General features: G+C 35.3%; 1 protein-coding gene across 6 annotated transcripts; it reads right to left on the bottom strand.

Moving 5' to 3' along the window:
- Positions 1–1,733: 1,733 nt before the first annotated feature.
- Positions 1,734–17,366, bottom strand: LOC108997944. 6 transcript variants are annotated; one of them, XM_035687883.1, is made up of 13 exons: positions 16,085–16,181; positions 15,288–15,974; positions 14,813–15,155; positions 8,329–8,459; positions 8,088–8,204; positions 7,808–7,927; positions 6,765–6,841; positions 5,481–5,650; positions 5,135–5,188; positions 3,088–3,197; positions 2,507–2,620; positions 2,284–2,409; positions 1,734–2,165 (listed from the first exon to the last, which is right to left on the bottom strand). In XM_035687883.1, exons 3-13 carry the CDS (start codon positions 14,849–14,851, stop codon positions 2,138–2,140), a joined length of 1,086 nt encoding a protein of 361 aa, XP_035543776.1. In that variant the 5' UTR covers positions 14,852–15,155; positions 15,288–15,974; positions 16,085–16,181; the 3' UTR covers positions 1,734–2,137. The 6 variants fall into 6 exon arrangements, with proteins under 6 accessions (XP_035543776.1, XP_035543777.1, XP_035543778.1 ...); XM_035687884.1 differs by having other exon boundaries at positions 15,288–15,915; positions 16,085–16,176; XM_035687885.1 differs by lacking the exons at positions 14,813–15,155; positions 15,288–15,974; positions 16,085–16,181 and adding an exon at positions 16,655–17,366.
- Between the last annotated feature and the right edge of the window lie 1,432 nt (positions 17,367–18,798).

The raw sequence follows: 18,798 nt of genomic DNA, 5'->3' as shown, positions 1-18,798 counted from the left end.
AATGCTCGTTAACCCGAGAGAGCACACTGAATAGTAATAATGATCGCCCTTAAACAAGCTCATGTCAACCAAATCAAATGGGACTCATTTAATTCAACAAAAATTTGTTTTTCATAGGAGCGGAAGTTAGTCCGAAAACCAATTTAGAATATTGACAAAAATATTAATAAGGAGAAAAAATATTATACAACATTATATATTTAATATCACAACGGATTAAAAAATCATTTTCTTTAAAAGAATCTTTTAGATATTTTTCATGGCGTGACACTACATTCAAATTGAAAGTAGTTGTTAAAATTTAAACATTCCAATTGACAAAATTTACTTAATCCGTGTAATGGGGTGTGTTCATATCTCACGGACATGTTGATTCGAAAAAAAAAAAAAAGTATAATTCAAGGAATTGCGTTTGGGAGACATGGGACCAGGTAAAATGGGTTTAGAAGGGCATGTAAAGATAATTGAAAAATGATTAATCCGCATAGGGCTATAATCGAGTCGAGCCGAGTCGATCTTTGGCTTGCTGAACTCGGCTCAACTCAAAATACTCGAGCTCGAGATTTTTTTTTTTATTCTTTGTTCGAGCTCTACTTGATAAGCTAAACTCTCAACTCGAACTCGAGCTCATCACACAAATGAGTTCAAGTCGAGCCGAGCCGAGCTTGAGCTCGATCGAGCTCGGTTGTTTATTTTTAAATTTATAATATTTAATAATTAATAAATTAAACAAAAATAAATAAAATATCTAATATTAAATTTATACAAGTAACAAGTAGAACATCTATTGAATTATAAAATTTTAAAAAATTTATAAATAATTAATATCTAACTAGTTGATATTTATCCAAAATAACAATATATTATATGGCTACGTATATTATTAATACATACACTTAATATGATAGCATATATCTATTTCATATATGATTCTATATACTAGTATATGAAATTATTAAATTTTATCGACTAATTATTATACAAATTATAAAATATACCTATGAAGTATATTCACTATATAGACATAAGTAATTAGATTACATATTAAATATTTAATTATAAAAGTGGTATGCTTATAGTATTAGCTAATACATATATATATGTATATATACATAGGTGTATGTATATATTTATCAATATATGAATGAGTTTTAATCGAGTTGAGCTAACGAGTCAACTCGAATATAAGTAAGCGGGCATTAATGAGCCTTAGCTGAGTCGAGTCGAGTTTTATCAAGTATGTATCATTTACAAATCAAGCGGGTATCTGCTTTCACGAACGATCTTTTTTTTTCACGAGTTGAATTCGATTCGAGTTTAATCGAGCGATTACCGAGCGGGCTATCGAACAGACTGGTTCATTTGCAACCCTTTATCCGCAACTCTTTTACAACAATTTTATAATTCTACGTGAAATAGAAAGTCATTTTGTAATTGTAAATAGGTTGTAAAATAATTATAAATATATTATTACCCAAATTTGATCCTATATACCCAGTGGGAGCATCGTTTTCAAAATGACAATGCATATTTCCTCAAATTTGATTCAAAAGCATCCTATCACAAACATTAGTAGTCCTTTCCAAATCTTAATACACACGCACACGTGTGTGTGTGTGAAAAATTAGACCAAACAGTAACTGTAGTTTCACTATATGTCGACTGAAACAAGAATATCATCAGTATACAGTAAAATGTTCATAATTTATAAAGAGAACTCCTACGGACACCAAAAAATTACACAAATGTAAACCTACAAACTAATGTGGCTTTATAAGATCCGTTAGATCTACTTTATAATAAAAATAACTTTAGTCTGACGTACCACATCAAGCCACATCAGTTTGTGGTTTACTTTTGTATAATCTTTTGTGGCTGAAATATTTCCCTTTCTAAAAGTGCCCAATGAGGAGAAATGTTTTGGCTTTTTTTCTGTCCCCCATAGTTTTCACAGAAAAGGTTGCCAGAGATATCCACTAAATGATTCTATAAAAGCAATAACTGCTGTATAAAGATGTTCACCCCATCTTATTTTGACTTTTGTACAATGATTTTAGACTGTATATAACTTCTTAAAGCAACTTGAAGCATACACACCAGATGATCTTTTGAAAAATGTAAAGTGATGTTTGTCAGCTTACAAGATGGTGCAGCCCACTTCATCCCTATACAGAAAACAAAATTCCTGAGTGATAAGTACAACATTCTCTGATTTTGATATGGAAACGAGATGATGCAACACTCTCTGATTTTGATTTGGGAGTGAGATTAGATTATACATACCTCTTCGTGTCTTCATAATTACTCAATGTTTGCTGGAATTTGAGACAAATTGGACCTGTCTCCTGAAGATTCGCATTCTTTGGCCCGGCAATAAAAGCCTGAACAACAAACTGTGGAGTTCTTTCCCTATATCATTGAATAAAATACCAGTTGATCAGCAAACAATACAGAAAAGAAAAATACTCCACAGCTAAATAAATCTTTTTGCAGTCAACAAGCCTACCTCCCTTCATATTCTGATAACCATGCCAAATATGCCGCACCAAAATACATTGACACGAATGGCTTGGTTAGATCGTCAACAGAATCAATTCTATAAGCCTTGTAGCCCAACTCCCTATACACAACAGGGATAAGTACAAGAAAGTTTCAGCTTTGGTATAAAAATACAAAGGGGTTGTTTCAATCAGCACTATGCAAAAAATGGAAATAGTTGAGACATTAGTTTATAGGATTTGAACTATTTTTGTTTCTGGCAACAAACAAAACAAGTAGTTCATGTTACTCCTGGAACGGTCAATTGAAATTTGGGCATATTGGGTTCCAATTACACAGAATCATTTTCATGGATTTTTAAATATCAATGTGGTAAGGACTCCATCTTACACAGATGAATCTTATTGCATTCACTAAGAAGCTTAAAATCAAATTAGATTATCAGACGTCCCAATACCCCAAAAGAAGCCAAAAGTCATAAATTTCTCATTCTAGTTGGCCAAAATATGAAAGCACAAATGGCCCTTAATTACTTAAACATTCCTCTACATAATCTCATAATTCAGATGTACTATGTTAATCACATACATGTAAAGCCAGAAAGCTGTTGAATAGTCAATTCCCATTATTCCAGGACGGGGGCCAACTCCATTGACAAAACGCATGTTAACAACCTCCGCAAGAGCACAAAGAACTGTCTGTGCACCCAAAACAATAATAGGAAAAAAATTAAAAAATACAATTGCAATAAGCAGAAGAAAAATAAGGAAGATAGAGTTGAGATGAAAACAGCAGTTTTTGGGAAGCTAAGATCAGCTATAGTTAAAAATTCCAGATGGCTTAACAATTTTCCTCGGTTGCCATAACTAAATTTAATCTAATTAGAGAAATGTAAGATTATAATGCTTCCCTATTGGCATCTATCTTTGAGTTCATAATGAATTTCTCCACAACTTAGCAAATGTTAGTTCAAGCCCAAAGGGCGAAAATCATAGATCTAACAGATTACACTGTGGCATCATGCCCCAAGGTCAGGAAAAAAAATGACAAAAAGAAAATACTGGTTCAGAGTTTTTATTCTCGCCGCCATCTCACTGCCAGTCAGGAGTAAAACACCTCACGATTTCCCATTGTCAACAAAATTATTCAGACACACCTAACACTTCAAGATCGATGCTTGATTCAAAGGAAATATGTATGCTTAGACTGCAAATATATAAATAGAAAAGTAGAGGTACAAGCTTGAAAGTGTATATACGACAATTCCAGGATAAATGGAAAATACTTCACAAAATATAATGAATTAAAATTATGCAAGTATTTATCTAATATTCTGTAAATCCTATTAGATTGCATTTTAGTGACTGAATGACCCTAACGAGGCAATAGTGACAATATATCGTTTAAATGGAAAGGGGGGGAGGGGGATCAAATGTGCAATGCATCTTTGTCGTGTGCATGAGAAAAACTAAAGAGACCCGTTTACCACAAGCTAACAACTTTCATGACAAGGGCTCGGTCTGTAGTTTTAGCTTAGTATATAACTGAGAAATGCTTTTAACTAAAATATTTAGTTATGTATGTGTCTCTTATTCAAATCAACCAAAATACCTGAGGAAATATAACAAAGAATATGGTATATTAGATAATACTATTGATAAATACTAACAAACAAAAAACCTTAATATAATAAATAGTAATTTTAATATAGGAGAAATGCATATTGAAATGACTTGGGCACACCGATCTAGCCCACAAGCGGGCCTACAAATGTGTGTTTGATGCACATGAAAAATATGGTTTAAAGAGACTCAGAATTACTTGGTCACACTTGGGTGGCCCTGATCAAGCCAACAAAGGTTCACCAGCAAGGGCCATCTTGTGGGCCATCCATGTGATGAAAGATGGTGGCCACTGGCCACCCCTGGCAGCCCAATCTGTACACTATGGTGGTGGCTCTTGGTGGGCCATCCATGTGATGAAAGATGGTGGCCACTGGCCACCCCTGGCAGCCCAATCTGTACACTATGGTGGTGGCTCTTGGTGGCACGTTTTCTCCTTTCACTCTTTCATATTTTATCAATTTCTATTTTTTTGACTTTTGAAGATTTCATGATTTTCTATTTCAAAGATAATTTTTCTGTTTTTTATTTTTATTTTAGTGATAGAACTGACATGGAAGTAATACATCCATGTGTTGGCTTCTGATTGGCTAACACATGTATTATTCGCCACGTGGCACCTTGCAACATAAAAAACTGAGCAGGAGATCAATGGTAGGACAGAATTGTGAGCTGCTTAAAACTCAGCGATGAAATATGAGAAAAGTGAAAATTCAAGGAGCTTTTTGCAAAATGATGAAAGTCCAAGGACTGATTAGGCAATTAACCCGTCTAAAATTACGTCTCCCATCTAGTCACATTTGCGTATTTTTAATTAGAAGTATGTGTCTTACAACAGGTATCTAAACCAGCCAATCTTTCCTCAAAGAAAATTCTTGACAAAAAAAGCTAAATACAAACATATAATAGTAAACACAACTCCAACAAAAACATTAATGATAAAAATAAAGTCACGAAACACCATCTTATTTACAAGAGCTACACAAATTTTTCTAGATGAAGTTCACACTTACAGGTTTAACTGCTTTTGTGCTGAAGTGTTTTGACAAAATGATTTCAGCAACTGCCTGCAAGAATGTGTCAATATCAACATGATGACATTTGTCACATTCATATAAGCTTCAATTGTGCACCAGCAACATGCTAACTACAGGTGCAATAAGATCCTGAATGAGACCTTTGTCATTATCCACTATATTATCTTAAAATGAACAAAAAATATAAATCATAAATGAAATCTTAATGGAAATATTAATGGATAAAGTCAAAATGTGGGAGGGAAAGAGAAGAAAAAATAAAGCACAGATCCACGTTATGGAACTAATAACTTAAGGAATGTTGATTGTAATGGACTCATACCTTTAGTTCCACCCGTGAGAGATAGGGCCTTTTGCTGTCATCATGGGAAAATCGCACTTTTCCCCGTCTCTCTCCAGATTTAGTCCACTCTTTAAGGACCTCAGGATGATTCCACAATTCTTCCATGTCCTCTGGAGAAGCTCTAGAGTCCCAATATGTGTAAACAACGCCTGCTTCATCAGTATAGACACAAAAGAAAATCACCCACTATTATAACAGAACTAAAATAAAATCAACAACAAAATGTTCCACTTGTATCGAGAAATTCTGGAAAAGAGTAGATAACATTAGTGACAACATTTGCCTAGTTTGAAGTTGAATAGAAGTAAAGGAGAGCTGAAGGAGCATCATGCATCATTCACACTAAAAAACCTTAAAATGGTGCATTAGTCCATTGCAGTCAACTACAATAATTAAATTATCAAAAATACTGCTTTAGAAGAATTCTGCATCTGATCACAATTTGTATTGGAGTTGTCTTTTAATACGACTCAATCTTTTGAATTCATCTAGCAGTATCAGCTTTGGAAATAGAATATTTTACTTTAATTTCACCGCATTAGTGGGTAAAACAGAATAATATGCACAGGACCAAGTCAGCTAGCAACATATTATACTTGGATAGTATTTCCTCCCCCCCACAAGGTTCATAAAATCTTGTGCTCATGAAAAAAAAAATGCTTATCATTTTAACATCTGCAAGATGCATAGGAAAAAATAATTAACTTTAAATTTTATTATATTTTTTAATTATGTTTATAATGTGCTAGTAGAATTGTTTGAACGCTAACTTCTTTGATTACTGAGGAAAGAAAAAAGAAGTATTATAGAGAGAACAAGACAAAGTGTTACCAGTCCATTAATATTCTAAATTGTCTAAAATTTATGAACACAGCCTTGCCAATTATTTTAAATATTAAGCAGTTAAATATATAATCATTTAATGGAGAAATGGATTAAGTGGCTCAATAGAAGCAGACATTCTACTTCAAAAATTATATACATAATAGTTGACTGATGTTCCAAATATAAAAAATAAATTGAAAACATTAAAAAAAATCAAACAGCTAAAAAACAGAAAAATGTTTGGAATCCAATTATCACAACAGAATCGAATAATATTCAAAGAAGTAAGAAAGATGCTGTGATGTTTGTTGTTTGAAAAGTTTTGACAAGTAGGCACTGAAGTGAAAAGAGGCAAATGGTTATAACTTATAAATTCCTATTTTATATTCTGAACATGAATGCTGAGCATGAAACCCAAGTAGCTGGAAAAGGGACAACCAGGAGTTTGTGAAGCAGGTGCAGGTGTTGTAGATGTTGAAGCATCATTCGACAAAGGACCATTATCAAATAATTTTCTGCAAAAAGAAACAATACAATAGCAATCAATTTCAGAAAATTTTCAGAGGTTATTAAATTAATCTTACGAGACATTGGCTTTGCTTCTTATAGGCAAGGGATCCTGCTTTCTAGTTAGATGTGTCAAAATTACAGCATAATTTACCTACTGCTATTTCTGCAGCAACTTATACATTGTTTACAGGCACTGGAATAAATAGTAGCAAATATCATGGGGCTATTCCAGTCTTTTGGACAAAGGCGTCATTTATACAAACAAAGATATAGGCATGGATGTGTGTGTAGAATAGCATGGATACGTGTGCGAATTATGGAACTCTATGTTTCTGAGCCTTGAACATATTACTAACTTGGGTATTCTCAAGCAAAATTTTTAAAGCATGGACCTCTTTCTTGGTGATAGTGTAAATTTATGTAACAGAAACCAGTATATTAGACACATTCAGGGCTTGAATGAAAATGGGGATTGTAAGATCAAACATAAGTTAACTGTTAAAAGTTTGAGATGACTTTTTGTCTTCTAAAATTCATCCAAAAAGAAAAGATTGGCAACTCAATTTATGGCTACTCTCTCACCATCCCTGAACAAAGAAGTAAAAGATCTATTGTCATCACAAAAGAGATAAAAACCTTCAGCATGATACCATATCACCATATATTATGCTAATTCTCATTTTCACCATGTTACTTACAAATTAACATTAAAATAGACAGTATTAAAGTAGAGGAAGAAGAAGAGGGTGAAATTAAGCTTCTACCCGCACATGTAAAGAAAGTATGGAAAGGACATATTCAGACATAGCAGCAATGAAGTATCATTGCATGTTCATCATATATACAACATCCTAAGGGGGTTGAGCAAACAACATATTTTCCAGTCCACCTCTTTTTTAAGTGATCTAAGTACTCCAAAATGCTAGTTTTTACATAATTTCCAAATCATCATAACGGATAGAAAACAACACCTGGATGGAAGACATTCTTTGACTGAAAGATACCGTTTCCAATATGCCAAAGTTGATTTATGAGTTGCCTTTTTTGGACCCCTTTTATATGACCTAACTATGAACTCTTCACTTCTTTCTCTGCAAAAGGGTAGCATAAATCACAGCACCAAGAAAATCAATTTGTAATCATGTCAATTCTCGCTATTAGATTTTGTTTGTAACAATACGGATACATTATGAGCCTAAAAAAGGCATGCATGGAAGAGGGACCTGCAAGAACCATATTTTTTTAACTTACGTATGCTCAAAATTGCATAACCACTGAATGTAAGCAGCACCAAGATATATGCTTACAAAAGGCCGGAATAGAAAATCTGGATTCCCCTCCCCTTCATATGACCTGTACCCCAACTCACTGCAAGGAGGTTGCAGTGTCATTTGACAAACATAATATGAGTTAGATAGGCAAGATAAAAACTCTCACCTCCCTTTGAAAGCAGTTACATGCTTAAAAGAGGATCAGGACATGCAGTTGGTACCTGACCAGCCACTCAGCAGTTTTTAGTGGAAGTTGCATGATCCCTATAGTAGTATCCTTAGTTTTTCGGTCATACCTCATAGCAAGGGGTTGTCTGTCGCTTTCAAGTTCAGCAATAGAACATATCATATCCTGCAGCAAGGAAGGGATTCCAAACATGGACAGGTCAGAACGGAATTACAAGCAACATTTCTGAGTTAACAAAAAAGACAATCTTTGCAAAAATTTGTAGCAATTTTTTCAGTAAAAGACAAGCCGATGCAAGAGTTACACTTTACTTCAAATCCAGAAAACCATGAGATCCTTGTTTGGGCCTCTTCCTGGTCTTGTGGGAACCTTCAGTGTTGGTTGAAGTAAAGCGTATCAAGACTAATTGAGAAGTGTATGAATTTATGATCCTTGTTAAAGCTTATTTTGCAAAATCGAAAGATCCACCAATTTTACCCAAAATCCAAAAATTACTTTATTGCAACTTTACAGGATCCCTGTTTTCATTCAAATGTTGTGGGTGAAAATTTTGATCATTGATGACATTGGAGGATAAATCCATTTATACATTACTCTTTATACGTCAAAGCATGCTAGATTGGAAATGCTTGATATTTGGCATGATGATAGCCAAGACATTTTTAAGACAGCTAATTATATTATACCAGTTTTTGTAATACAGGAACACTTTGGAAGGCATGTTAAGAACTCATGAATTAAGAGGTGACATGTTTATATCCTGGTCAAGAAGGAAGATACAGTATGAGGTTGTGGGAATGACTTGTAAGAATGATGGACTGATTATATACACAAATATACTCAGATGTGTGACAACAGTAAATACGATTTGATATAGGCCAAAACGAGAGGAAGGAAAGGCCAATATAGTCAAATTTGTAAAAGAAGTTTACATATCATGACTTAAGTGAAAAAATGGTCTTCAAAGAATACATCATGTCTTTTCCTGATCACATCAAACAAACATCTTTGAACAAAATAGAGATGCATTCACTAGAAATACATTCTCATTAGATAGAAAGGGTAACAGATACCAACTACTCATCCTTGGCCGAACAAGCATTAGCATCGAAAACCATTAATGCACCTTGGAGTAAAGCATCAAACAATTCCAAAGGGCAGAAAAACATAAGCTGAAGTGAAGAGGGCTCATTGGCAACTTCCAAGAGTTCCATCATCAATATTATTTATATCACAACCTCAAACAACTGTTTCACAGAAACTTTGGACCGCAGAAAAACATCACCCTAGAGGAGCCAAGGAAGCACAGCACTATTCTTCTAGTTTTTAAAACAATGGAAATTCTCAATAGCTGCTATTTTTTAAAACAGTTAGCCTGTCCATAAGCAAGGTCGTAATGTTATGAACCGAGAAAATTATTTCCTAGGCCTGCACAATGAATCGCAGCAATAGAGGAAAAAAGTTTTTTTTTTTTTTATGGCTACTTCGAGGTAGCCATGACCTCCTAATACAGTAACACTTTTTTTACTAACCTGAACAATGATTTAACCAATATAAAGGAGGGCTATATTTATAGGCATCAGAAGATCTAATCAACTTCCCGATAAGACTTTGATTTGGTATCTAATATCAACACAAATCAATTAAAATAACCCAAGAAATAAGAACTCCTTCCTTGAGTAATAACTAGACTCTCCGTCCTCTCAGTTCTCATGACCGCATGCAACTCCATCTCCGGCGCTTCTCACCGGTCTTCTCATCTTTCCTTACTTTTCTTCCTTGTCTCCAGCCCTTCTTCTTTTTTGAGTTGCTTTGATGTAGGGCGATAGGTATTTAATGGTGGAATCAAAAACATTCGTATTCTTGAATGAGGGTGGTTACAAAATTTGCATTATTGAAAGTAGCAAAAGGCTAGTTATGTTCATCTACTTAACTGGGGCGTCGACTTTATGGGTGGAAAAAATGGTAGAGGAATGCCTAGCCTCTTCCCGGCGTGAAGGTTTTTTCAGAAAACTGAGGATGGGTAACGAAGTTCTCACCATTCAACGCCAAGTCACCTCCAGGGGTTGTTTTTTGCAACTGGACGAGTTCGGGAATGGTAAGAGAAGGGGTTTACTGGCTATCCCTGAAGGTTTAAAGGGTAATGGATGGGAAGGTTTTTTGTATCACCTTAGACTGGTTGCTGGCTCTAAAGCCCCTATTTTTTAAAATGCAAACAGATTGCATACTGAGTGTCACCAGATTGCAAGTGTTAGACGTGAGGGTGAGTCTAGTAGTGGGTTGAATGCGGGGAAGCCCCTCCCTTCTAAAGGTGCCTCGTTTGCTTCTGTCTTGAGGTCTCCGGCATGTCCTCCGGCAGGGTGCGGCTTTGTCATGGGGGTTGACATGGGTAAGGTGTTAGGGGGTGAAAGCAATAAGAGACGGGATCCATCTGAGGCCAATTGTCGCCTAGTGCAATCTGGCATGGGAGGTGGGAGGCTCTCTAACAGGTGCTGAGGGTGGGGGAAGTGGAAGGTGTCATGTGGGCTATCAAAGCTCAGTTGTCGGGATTCATGGAGGAGGTTAGGGAACTAATGAACAAAGTCGACATTGGCCTGGGCCTGGTTATGGGCTTGGGTTGCAGGCCGCCTGGGTCTACAGTGAAGCCTAAGCCAAACACAGCTACAGCAGATGTAAGCCGAGCAACGCCTGGGTCTAGGCCTACATTGAAAGGGCATGTCCCAAAAACTATTGGGCTTGTGGCGTCGACCCAAAAGCCCATCCATCCTGAGTGGCGGGCTAAAAGGGGTGTGTTCATATCTCACGGACATGTTGATTCAAAAAAAAAAAATTAATCATAATTCAAGGAATTGGGTTTGGGATACATGGGACCAGGTAAAATGGGTTTACAGGGCATGTAAAGATAATTGAAAAATGATTAATCCGCAACTCTTTTACAACAATTTTATAATTCTAAGTGAAATAGAAAGTCATTTTGTAATTGTAAATTTGTTGTAAAATAATTGTAAAATAGTTATAAATATATTATTTCTCAAATTTGATCCAATATACCCAGTGGGAGCTTCGTTTTCAAAATGACTATGCATATTTGCTCAAATTTGATTAAAAAGCATCCTATTACAAACATTAGTAGTCCTTTCCAAATCTTAAGACACACTTGTGTGTGTGTGTGTGAAAAATTAGACCAAACAGTAACTGTAGTTTCACTATATGGCGACTGAAACAAGAATATCATAAGTATACAGTAAAATGGTCATAATTTATAAAGAGAACTCTTACGGACACAAAAAAGAAATTATACAAAAATAAACCTACAAACTAACGTGGCTTTATAAGATCCGTTAGATCTACTTTGTAATAAGAATTACTTTAATATGACGTACCACATCAATTTGTGATTTACTTTTGTATAATCTTTTATGGCTAAAATATTTCCCTTTATAAAAGTGCCCAATGAGGAGATGTTTTGGCTTTTTTTTCTGTCCCCCATAGTTTTCACATAAAAGGTTGCCAGAGATATCCCCCATCTTATTTTGGCTTTTGTACAATGCTTTTAGACTGTATATAACTTCTTAAAGCAACTTGAAGCATACACACCAAATGATCTTTTGAAAAATGTAAGGTGATGTTTGTCAGCTTACAAGATGGTGCAGCCCACTTCATCCTTATACAAAAAACAAAATTCCTTAGTGATAAGTACAACATTCTCTGATTTTGATATGGAAACGAGATGATGCAACACTCTCTGATTTTGATTTGGGAGTGGGATTATACATAACTCTTCGTGTCTTCATAATTACTTAATGTTTGCTGGAATTTGAGACAAATTGGACCTTGTTGGTGTTAAGAACAATGAAAACAGATAACTAAAACAGGGTAATATTCTTGAGAAACCTCAACCCAATTGTTCACAGATTGATTCTATGGTTATGCTATTCATCTTCCATTGAACACATTTATATAAGCTTAGATTGAGACTTACAAACTTCATTAAAGAAATACAACTTCCAACACAAGCTAATAATAGGAAAGCTTAAAATAGTAAAACATAAATAAGAACATGAAGAGTTCCTAGGAAATAAATATCACAATAACTGATCTTCAATACTCCTCCTTGATGTGATTTCTAGTTACACCAAGCTGTGATCTGAGAAACTGAAACTTGTCTCGAGGGAGTGCTTTAGTAAAAATATCTGCAATCTGTTCTTCAGACCGATAAAATTTCATCTCAATTTCTCCATTTGATTCTACTTCATGCAAGAAATGATATTTGATAGCTATATGTTTAGTTCAACTATGCTGGACAGGATCTTTGGCAATTGTAATAGCTGATTTGTTGTCACAAAATATTTGAGTAGAACCAAGTTGCTTTTCACCCATGTCTTCAAGAACTCTCCTTAACCAAATGGCTTGGTTTGTATATCCAGCAGTAGCTACATACTCAGTCTTGGCAGTGGATTGAGCTACATTTCCTTGTCTTCTTGAACTCCAAAAGAACATAGCAGATCCAACGGTGAAGCAATATCCTGAAGTGCTTCTCATATCATTAGATGAGCCAGCCCAATCACTGTCAGTGAAGCCTACCAGCTTTGTACTTGATGTTTTCTCATTCCAAATGCCAAAATTGATTGCTCCTTGCAAATACCTCAAAATCCTCTTGGCAGTGCCAAAATGAATTTGACTAGGACTTTGCATAAATCTTAAAAGCAAACTAGTAGCAAATAAAATACCAGGTATGGTATTTCGTAAGTATAGCAGACTTCCCACTAAACTTCTATATGTTGATGCATCCACTTTCTTCCCATCATCATCCTTTCTCAGTTTTTCATTTGGAATCAATGGTGTTGCTACAGGTTTACAACCTGTCATGTTGAATCTTTTCAATAAGTCTTCAGTATATTTCTTTTGAGCATAGAAAACTCCATTCTTTTCTTGACTTATTTCCATGCCTAAGAAATAACGCATTTTTCCCAAACCACTCATCTCAAAGCTTGCCATCATAACCCTTTTAAATTCCTCAAGCATTTTAGGATTGCTTCCTGTGAAAACAAGATCATCAACATATAAAGACACAATGATTAAATCAGCACTGTTTTGAGACTTTATATATAAATTTTGTTCACTTTTGCTCCTCTTAAAACCCTGCTCGGTAAAATAATTGTCAATTCTCCCTTACCAGGCTCGTGGTGCCTATTTTAGTCCATACAAAGCTTTTTTTAGCTTGTAAACTTTGCCTTCTTCTTTTTCAAAACCCTCGGGTTGATTGACATAAACCTTTTCTTCCAGCACACCATTTAGGAATGCTGACTTCACATCTAATTGCAAGATTTCCCAACCTTTTTCAGTTGCAAGTGACACCAATGCTCTAATTGTATCCATTCTTGCAACAGGTGCAAAAGTTTCATTGTAATCAACTCCAAACTGCTGCACATATCCTTTAACTACCAATCTTACTTTGTGCTTCAATATTGAACCATTGGGATTCCATTTGGTTTTATAAATCCATTTTACTCCAATGACATCCTTGTTTAAGGGTTGAGAAACCAACTCCCAAGTTTCATTTTTTTTCATTCATTTTTATTTCTTCATTCATAGCTTTCTGCCAGACTTCTTCTTTTGATGCTGCAGTAAAGCTTACAAGCTCAAGAGTGACATAATTGCTCTGCTCATACACTTATCTCAGCAACCTTGTTCTTCTTATGGGAGATATAGGAGATGACTCTTCATCACTGTGATAAGAGGACAATTGATCAGCAATGGAGCTTCTGGTTTCAGTTTGCTGAGAATCTTAGGCTTCAACTTCTGTTTCTTCTTCTATTAGTGACTCGACTGGTACCTCTACACTTTGTTTAATCACTTTCTCAGCTTCCCAATCCCAAGATGCTTTTTCATTAAACCTCACATTTCGGCTCACAACCTATTTTCTTGTTTTCAAGTTGACAATTCGAAAACCTTTTGAAATGTTGTTGTATCCCACAAATACCCCTTTTTCTGCTTTCTCTTCCAGCTTAGTTCTCTTTTGAGATGGAACATGAATATAACAAATATAACCAAAAACCCTTAAAAAAACTTGCAGAGGGGTTTAATTCCACTCCAAGCTTCAAAAGGTGTTTGACTTTCAACTACTTTTGTAGGCACACGATTGAGCAAGAACACAGTAGTGTTCACTGCTTCACCCCAGAATTCTTGGGGCAATTTTTTCTCAAGTAACATGCATCTTGCCATTCCATGACTGTCCTATTCTCTCTCGGACACTTCATTCTGTTGTGGAGATTAGGCCACAGATAGCTGATGTTCTATCCCCTCAAGTTCACAAAATTTTTCAAATTCTTTGGAGTTATATTCACTGCCTCTATCTCTCCTTAAAAATTTGATTTTATGGCCTGATTGCTTCTCAACTACCAGTTTGAACTTCTTAAAAGCTCCAAAATCTTTAGATTTTTCATGAAGAAAATAAACCCAAATCATTCTAGTAAAATCATCTATGAAAAAAATCATCTATGAAAAGAATGAAATACCTGCTTTGATTGTGAGTTGAAGTCCTCATTGGTCCACATACATCAGTATGAACCAGCTGTAATTTTCCTTTAGCTCTCCAATTGCTTTCTGAAGGGAATGGTAGTTTGTGTTGCTTTCCAAGCATGCACCCTTCACATACTTCAATTTCTTTTTCCAGGAAAGGTAAGTCTCTCAACATCCCCTTCTGATGCAATAATCTCAAAGAATTGAGACTGTAATGCCCAAATCTTTGGTGTCATAACATTGTCTCATCCACTATTGCCACCATAGCCTTAGGAAAGCTCCATTGAATGGGAAAATTTCTACTTCTCCCCAGTTTTACTTCAGCCAATTCCATTTTACCTTTTTCATCATATATTTTACACAAATCATTCTCAAAACACAAGGAATAACCATTTTCCATCATTTGGCTGACACTTAACAAATTTTGATCAAGAGAAGGAACAAGTAATACATCTTTAATAAACTTAGTACCTTGCTTTGTTGAGATGGCCACTGCGCCTTTTCCTCTAGATTTAACAAGTTCTCCATTTCTCATCTTGACTTTGGCTTTAATAGAGGTGTCCAGATCAGTGAAAATTGTTTCATCAGAAGCCATATGGTTGCTACAACCACTGTCAATAAACCAGAATTTTTCTTCTTGAGTGAGGGCTTGACATGTGAAAAATAAATGCTCATTCTCTTCCTTTTCTTCAGAGTAGTGAGCTTGGTGATTGTTTTTAAATCTACAATCTTTTTCCATGTGCCCAAACTTCTTGCAATTCCAGCATTGAGGCTTCTCGACATGATAGCAATATTTCTCCAAGTGGTTTATTTTTTGCAAACACCACATGGTGGAAATTCTCCCATTTTTCCTTTCAACTTGCCTTCTTTATAATTAGAATTCTTTTGATCTCTATGAGCTTTTTTCTTATAATCTTTTGTTTTCTTGTTCTTCAAATTCACCTTGGATTGGAAAGCATGCTCCAAGGAACCATCACCCCTTCTTGCTACCCTTTGTTCATGAGCTTGAAGTGATCCCATCAGCTCAGTGACTGACAGAATTTGCAAGTCCTTTGACTCCTCGATTGATGCCACTATATGATCATACTTCTCAGGTAAACTGATCAAAATATTTTGAGCAATCCTTTGATCAGTCACCTCTTCACCATGAGCACGCATCTGATTAACTAATTCAATTAATCTGGAGCAATATTCTTTTACTTCTTCAGATTCTTCATTTTAAAGTTTTCAGACTCCCTTCTTAAACCTTGAAGTTTAATAAGTTTTACCTTTGCATTTCCTTGAAATTCGGACTGCAGAATTTCCCATGCTCCTTTTGAAGTATTAGGCCTCATCCATCTTGGAAAGATTGATTGACACAGCTTGTTGAAGGATGAATAAGGCTCTTGCATCCTTTGTGCTTTCTTGCTTGGATTGAGTTGAATCCAAGACTCCTTCTGCTGGTATTTTCACTCCTTTTTGCACAACATCTCATAGATCTTGAGATAGGGAAAAAGTCTTCATTTTAATGCTCCAATAATCGTAGTTTTCACCACTGAAAAAAGGAACTGATGCTGTTGCTCCAAAGGAACTGATGCCAATTGTTGGTGTTAAGAACAATGAAACAGAGAAGTAAAACAGGGTAATATTCTTGAGAAACCTCAACCCAATTGTTCATGGATTGATTCTATGGTTATGCTATTCATCTTCCATTGAACACGTTTATATAAGCTTACATTGAGACTTACAAACTTCATTAAAAACAGAAATACAACTTCCAACACAAGCTAATAATGGGAAAGGTTAAAATAGTAAAACATAAATAAGAACATGAAGAGTTCCTAGGAAATAAACATTACAATAACTGATCTTCAATAGACCTGTCTCCTGAAGATTCACATTCTTTGGCCTAGCCAAATAAGCTTGAACAACAAACTGTGGAGTTCTTTCCCTATATCATTGAATAAACTACCAGTTGATCAGCAAACAATAAAGAAAAGAAAAATACTCCATAGCTAAATAAATTCGTCAGATACACTTATCGGAGATGGAAGTGCCTCCAAATTGATCAAGCAATCCTTGACCACTTGCACTAGTAGAGAAAGCCTAAATTCCATGATCCTGCAAGCTCAAATTCTTTACTTTGCAAACCAAGAACGAGGAACATCTTTGAACCCAAACAAAAGAAAATGAGAAGAAATATAGGGAAGAAGATGCAAGAATTTTTCGTTCTTCGAGGCCTTGCTACTTCATCATCATTGGTCCTTTTGACATAAGATTCTCAGCCACTTGGTACTTGAGATCCTAGGTAAGATCGATTCATGATCATGAGATCTTTTTCTATCAGATAGGAAGCTCCAACAATTCTTTACCATAAGTTCGGATTCAACAAGACTCCTATTTATTTTTTTTGCCAAAAGTGGATCTGGCTTTCCTAACAAGAATGCTCGTCCTAGCTACGAACACCTTCCTACTGCAAGGTGAGGCTCTGCCCTTCCCCTAGTCTCTCCCTACGAGTCAAAGGCCTATAGAACTACTAGCACAAGAAGGAAGGGAAGGGTTGTTCTTACGAGTCATCGACGAGCCTTTTAGAAAAGTGAGTTAGGCTTCGTTTGGTTTTTTAATATCTCTCAACTCATCTCAACTCATCATTACAACTTTTTTAAATTTCAATACAAAATATAATAAACAATTTAATTTTTTCAAATATCAAAATAATAATAATATTAAAAAATAATATTCTAATAATATTTTATCATCTCAACTTAACTCAACTCAACTCACTTCAACATCCAAACACAACCTTGTACTCCTCCACGTCTTCACTTCCTCGAAAGAAGCCAGAAAATTAGTAATCTTCTTTCAGAATTCCCAGTGTCCTAGTTGTCAGCCATAAAAACATCACAGAACTGACATCCTTTCCATCTCTTAAAAAAAAAAAAAGATTTAGGTAAATTTTTCTAAAAAAAATTGACAAGTGGCAATTCTTAATTACATTAAAAATAATTAAAAATAGTAATAAAATAGTAAATAAGCTATTGCTTAAAAATCCAAACCACAATAGGTTAAAATAGAAAACACATGTTCGTAAATCCAAATAATACATAGCAAAGGAGTGTTGATCAAAATTTCTATAAAACTTTTGCTTAATTATGGTGCAGATGTATAAAACTTTAAATACATGAAAGTTCATTGGTTTTTCTTATTGGGATATATATATGACATCATCGGTTGACAAGTGGCAGTTTTCTATTTGCAAGTGTGATCCTCCGGCACGAACAGAACCATTTCATAACATGCACCAAACATTTTACGCGTGGCTTTGTCAGACATGGCATTTGTTTATCCGATTTATCGGCAGCTATGTTGAAATTTCCGAAGGCCAACGCCTCGTTGCCGTCCCCTCATTAGCCTCAAATTCTCCACAAGACTTATAAGACTTATAAATCCACTCAAAATTCCTCAACCTCTCGTCCGACCCTCTCTCTCTCTCTCTCTCTCTCTCTCGCGCATTTCGCAAGCATCTGATTTTATCAGTCATGAGTCACTATGATCAGCAGCAAGCTCCTGCTAAGTAAAGTGCCTCAACTATAATCTAAAGAAGTATGTTGAGAGGATCATATATCTATTTAATTATATAAAAGCCAAGTTTTCAATTGCTGACTTGGTATTCATACCATAAAATTCGAAAATGAAAGGTTGCAAAGAGAGACTTACACCAAGTGAAATGAGAGAGGTGATCTGAAACATCAAGCGGTGAAACAAAGTCAGATGTGGAACGCCTCTATTATTTGTATGAAGAGTTGTCTAGATGTGGAACGCCTCTATTATACATCAAGCGGTAAAACAAAGTCTTCGACTTCACCGACAATCTGCAACATGTTGGAAGACCAATCGTCTACTCCACCAACGGTGCGAAGTGGTGGAGAATCACCAGGTTTGTTATGCATGCCGTTTATTTCTTTCATCATCATAAACCTAGTTGAAAAAACCGAGTTGAAAG

Source organism: Juglans regia, chromosome 2, assembly GCF_001411555.2.
Source record: "Juglans regia cultivar Chandler chromosome 2, Walnut 2.0, whole genome shotgun sequence".
NCBI classification, from domain to species: Eukaryota; Viridiplantae; Streptophyta; class Magnoliopsida; order Fagales; family Juglandaceae; genus Juglans; species Juglans regia.
The sequence above is the reverse complement of the archived record's forward strand: the minus strand, read 5'-3'. Positions and strand labels throughout refer to the sequence as shown.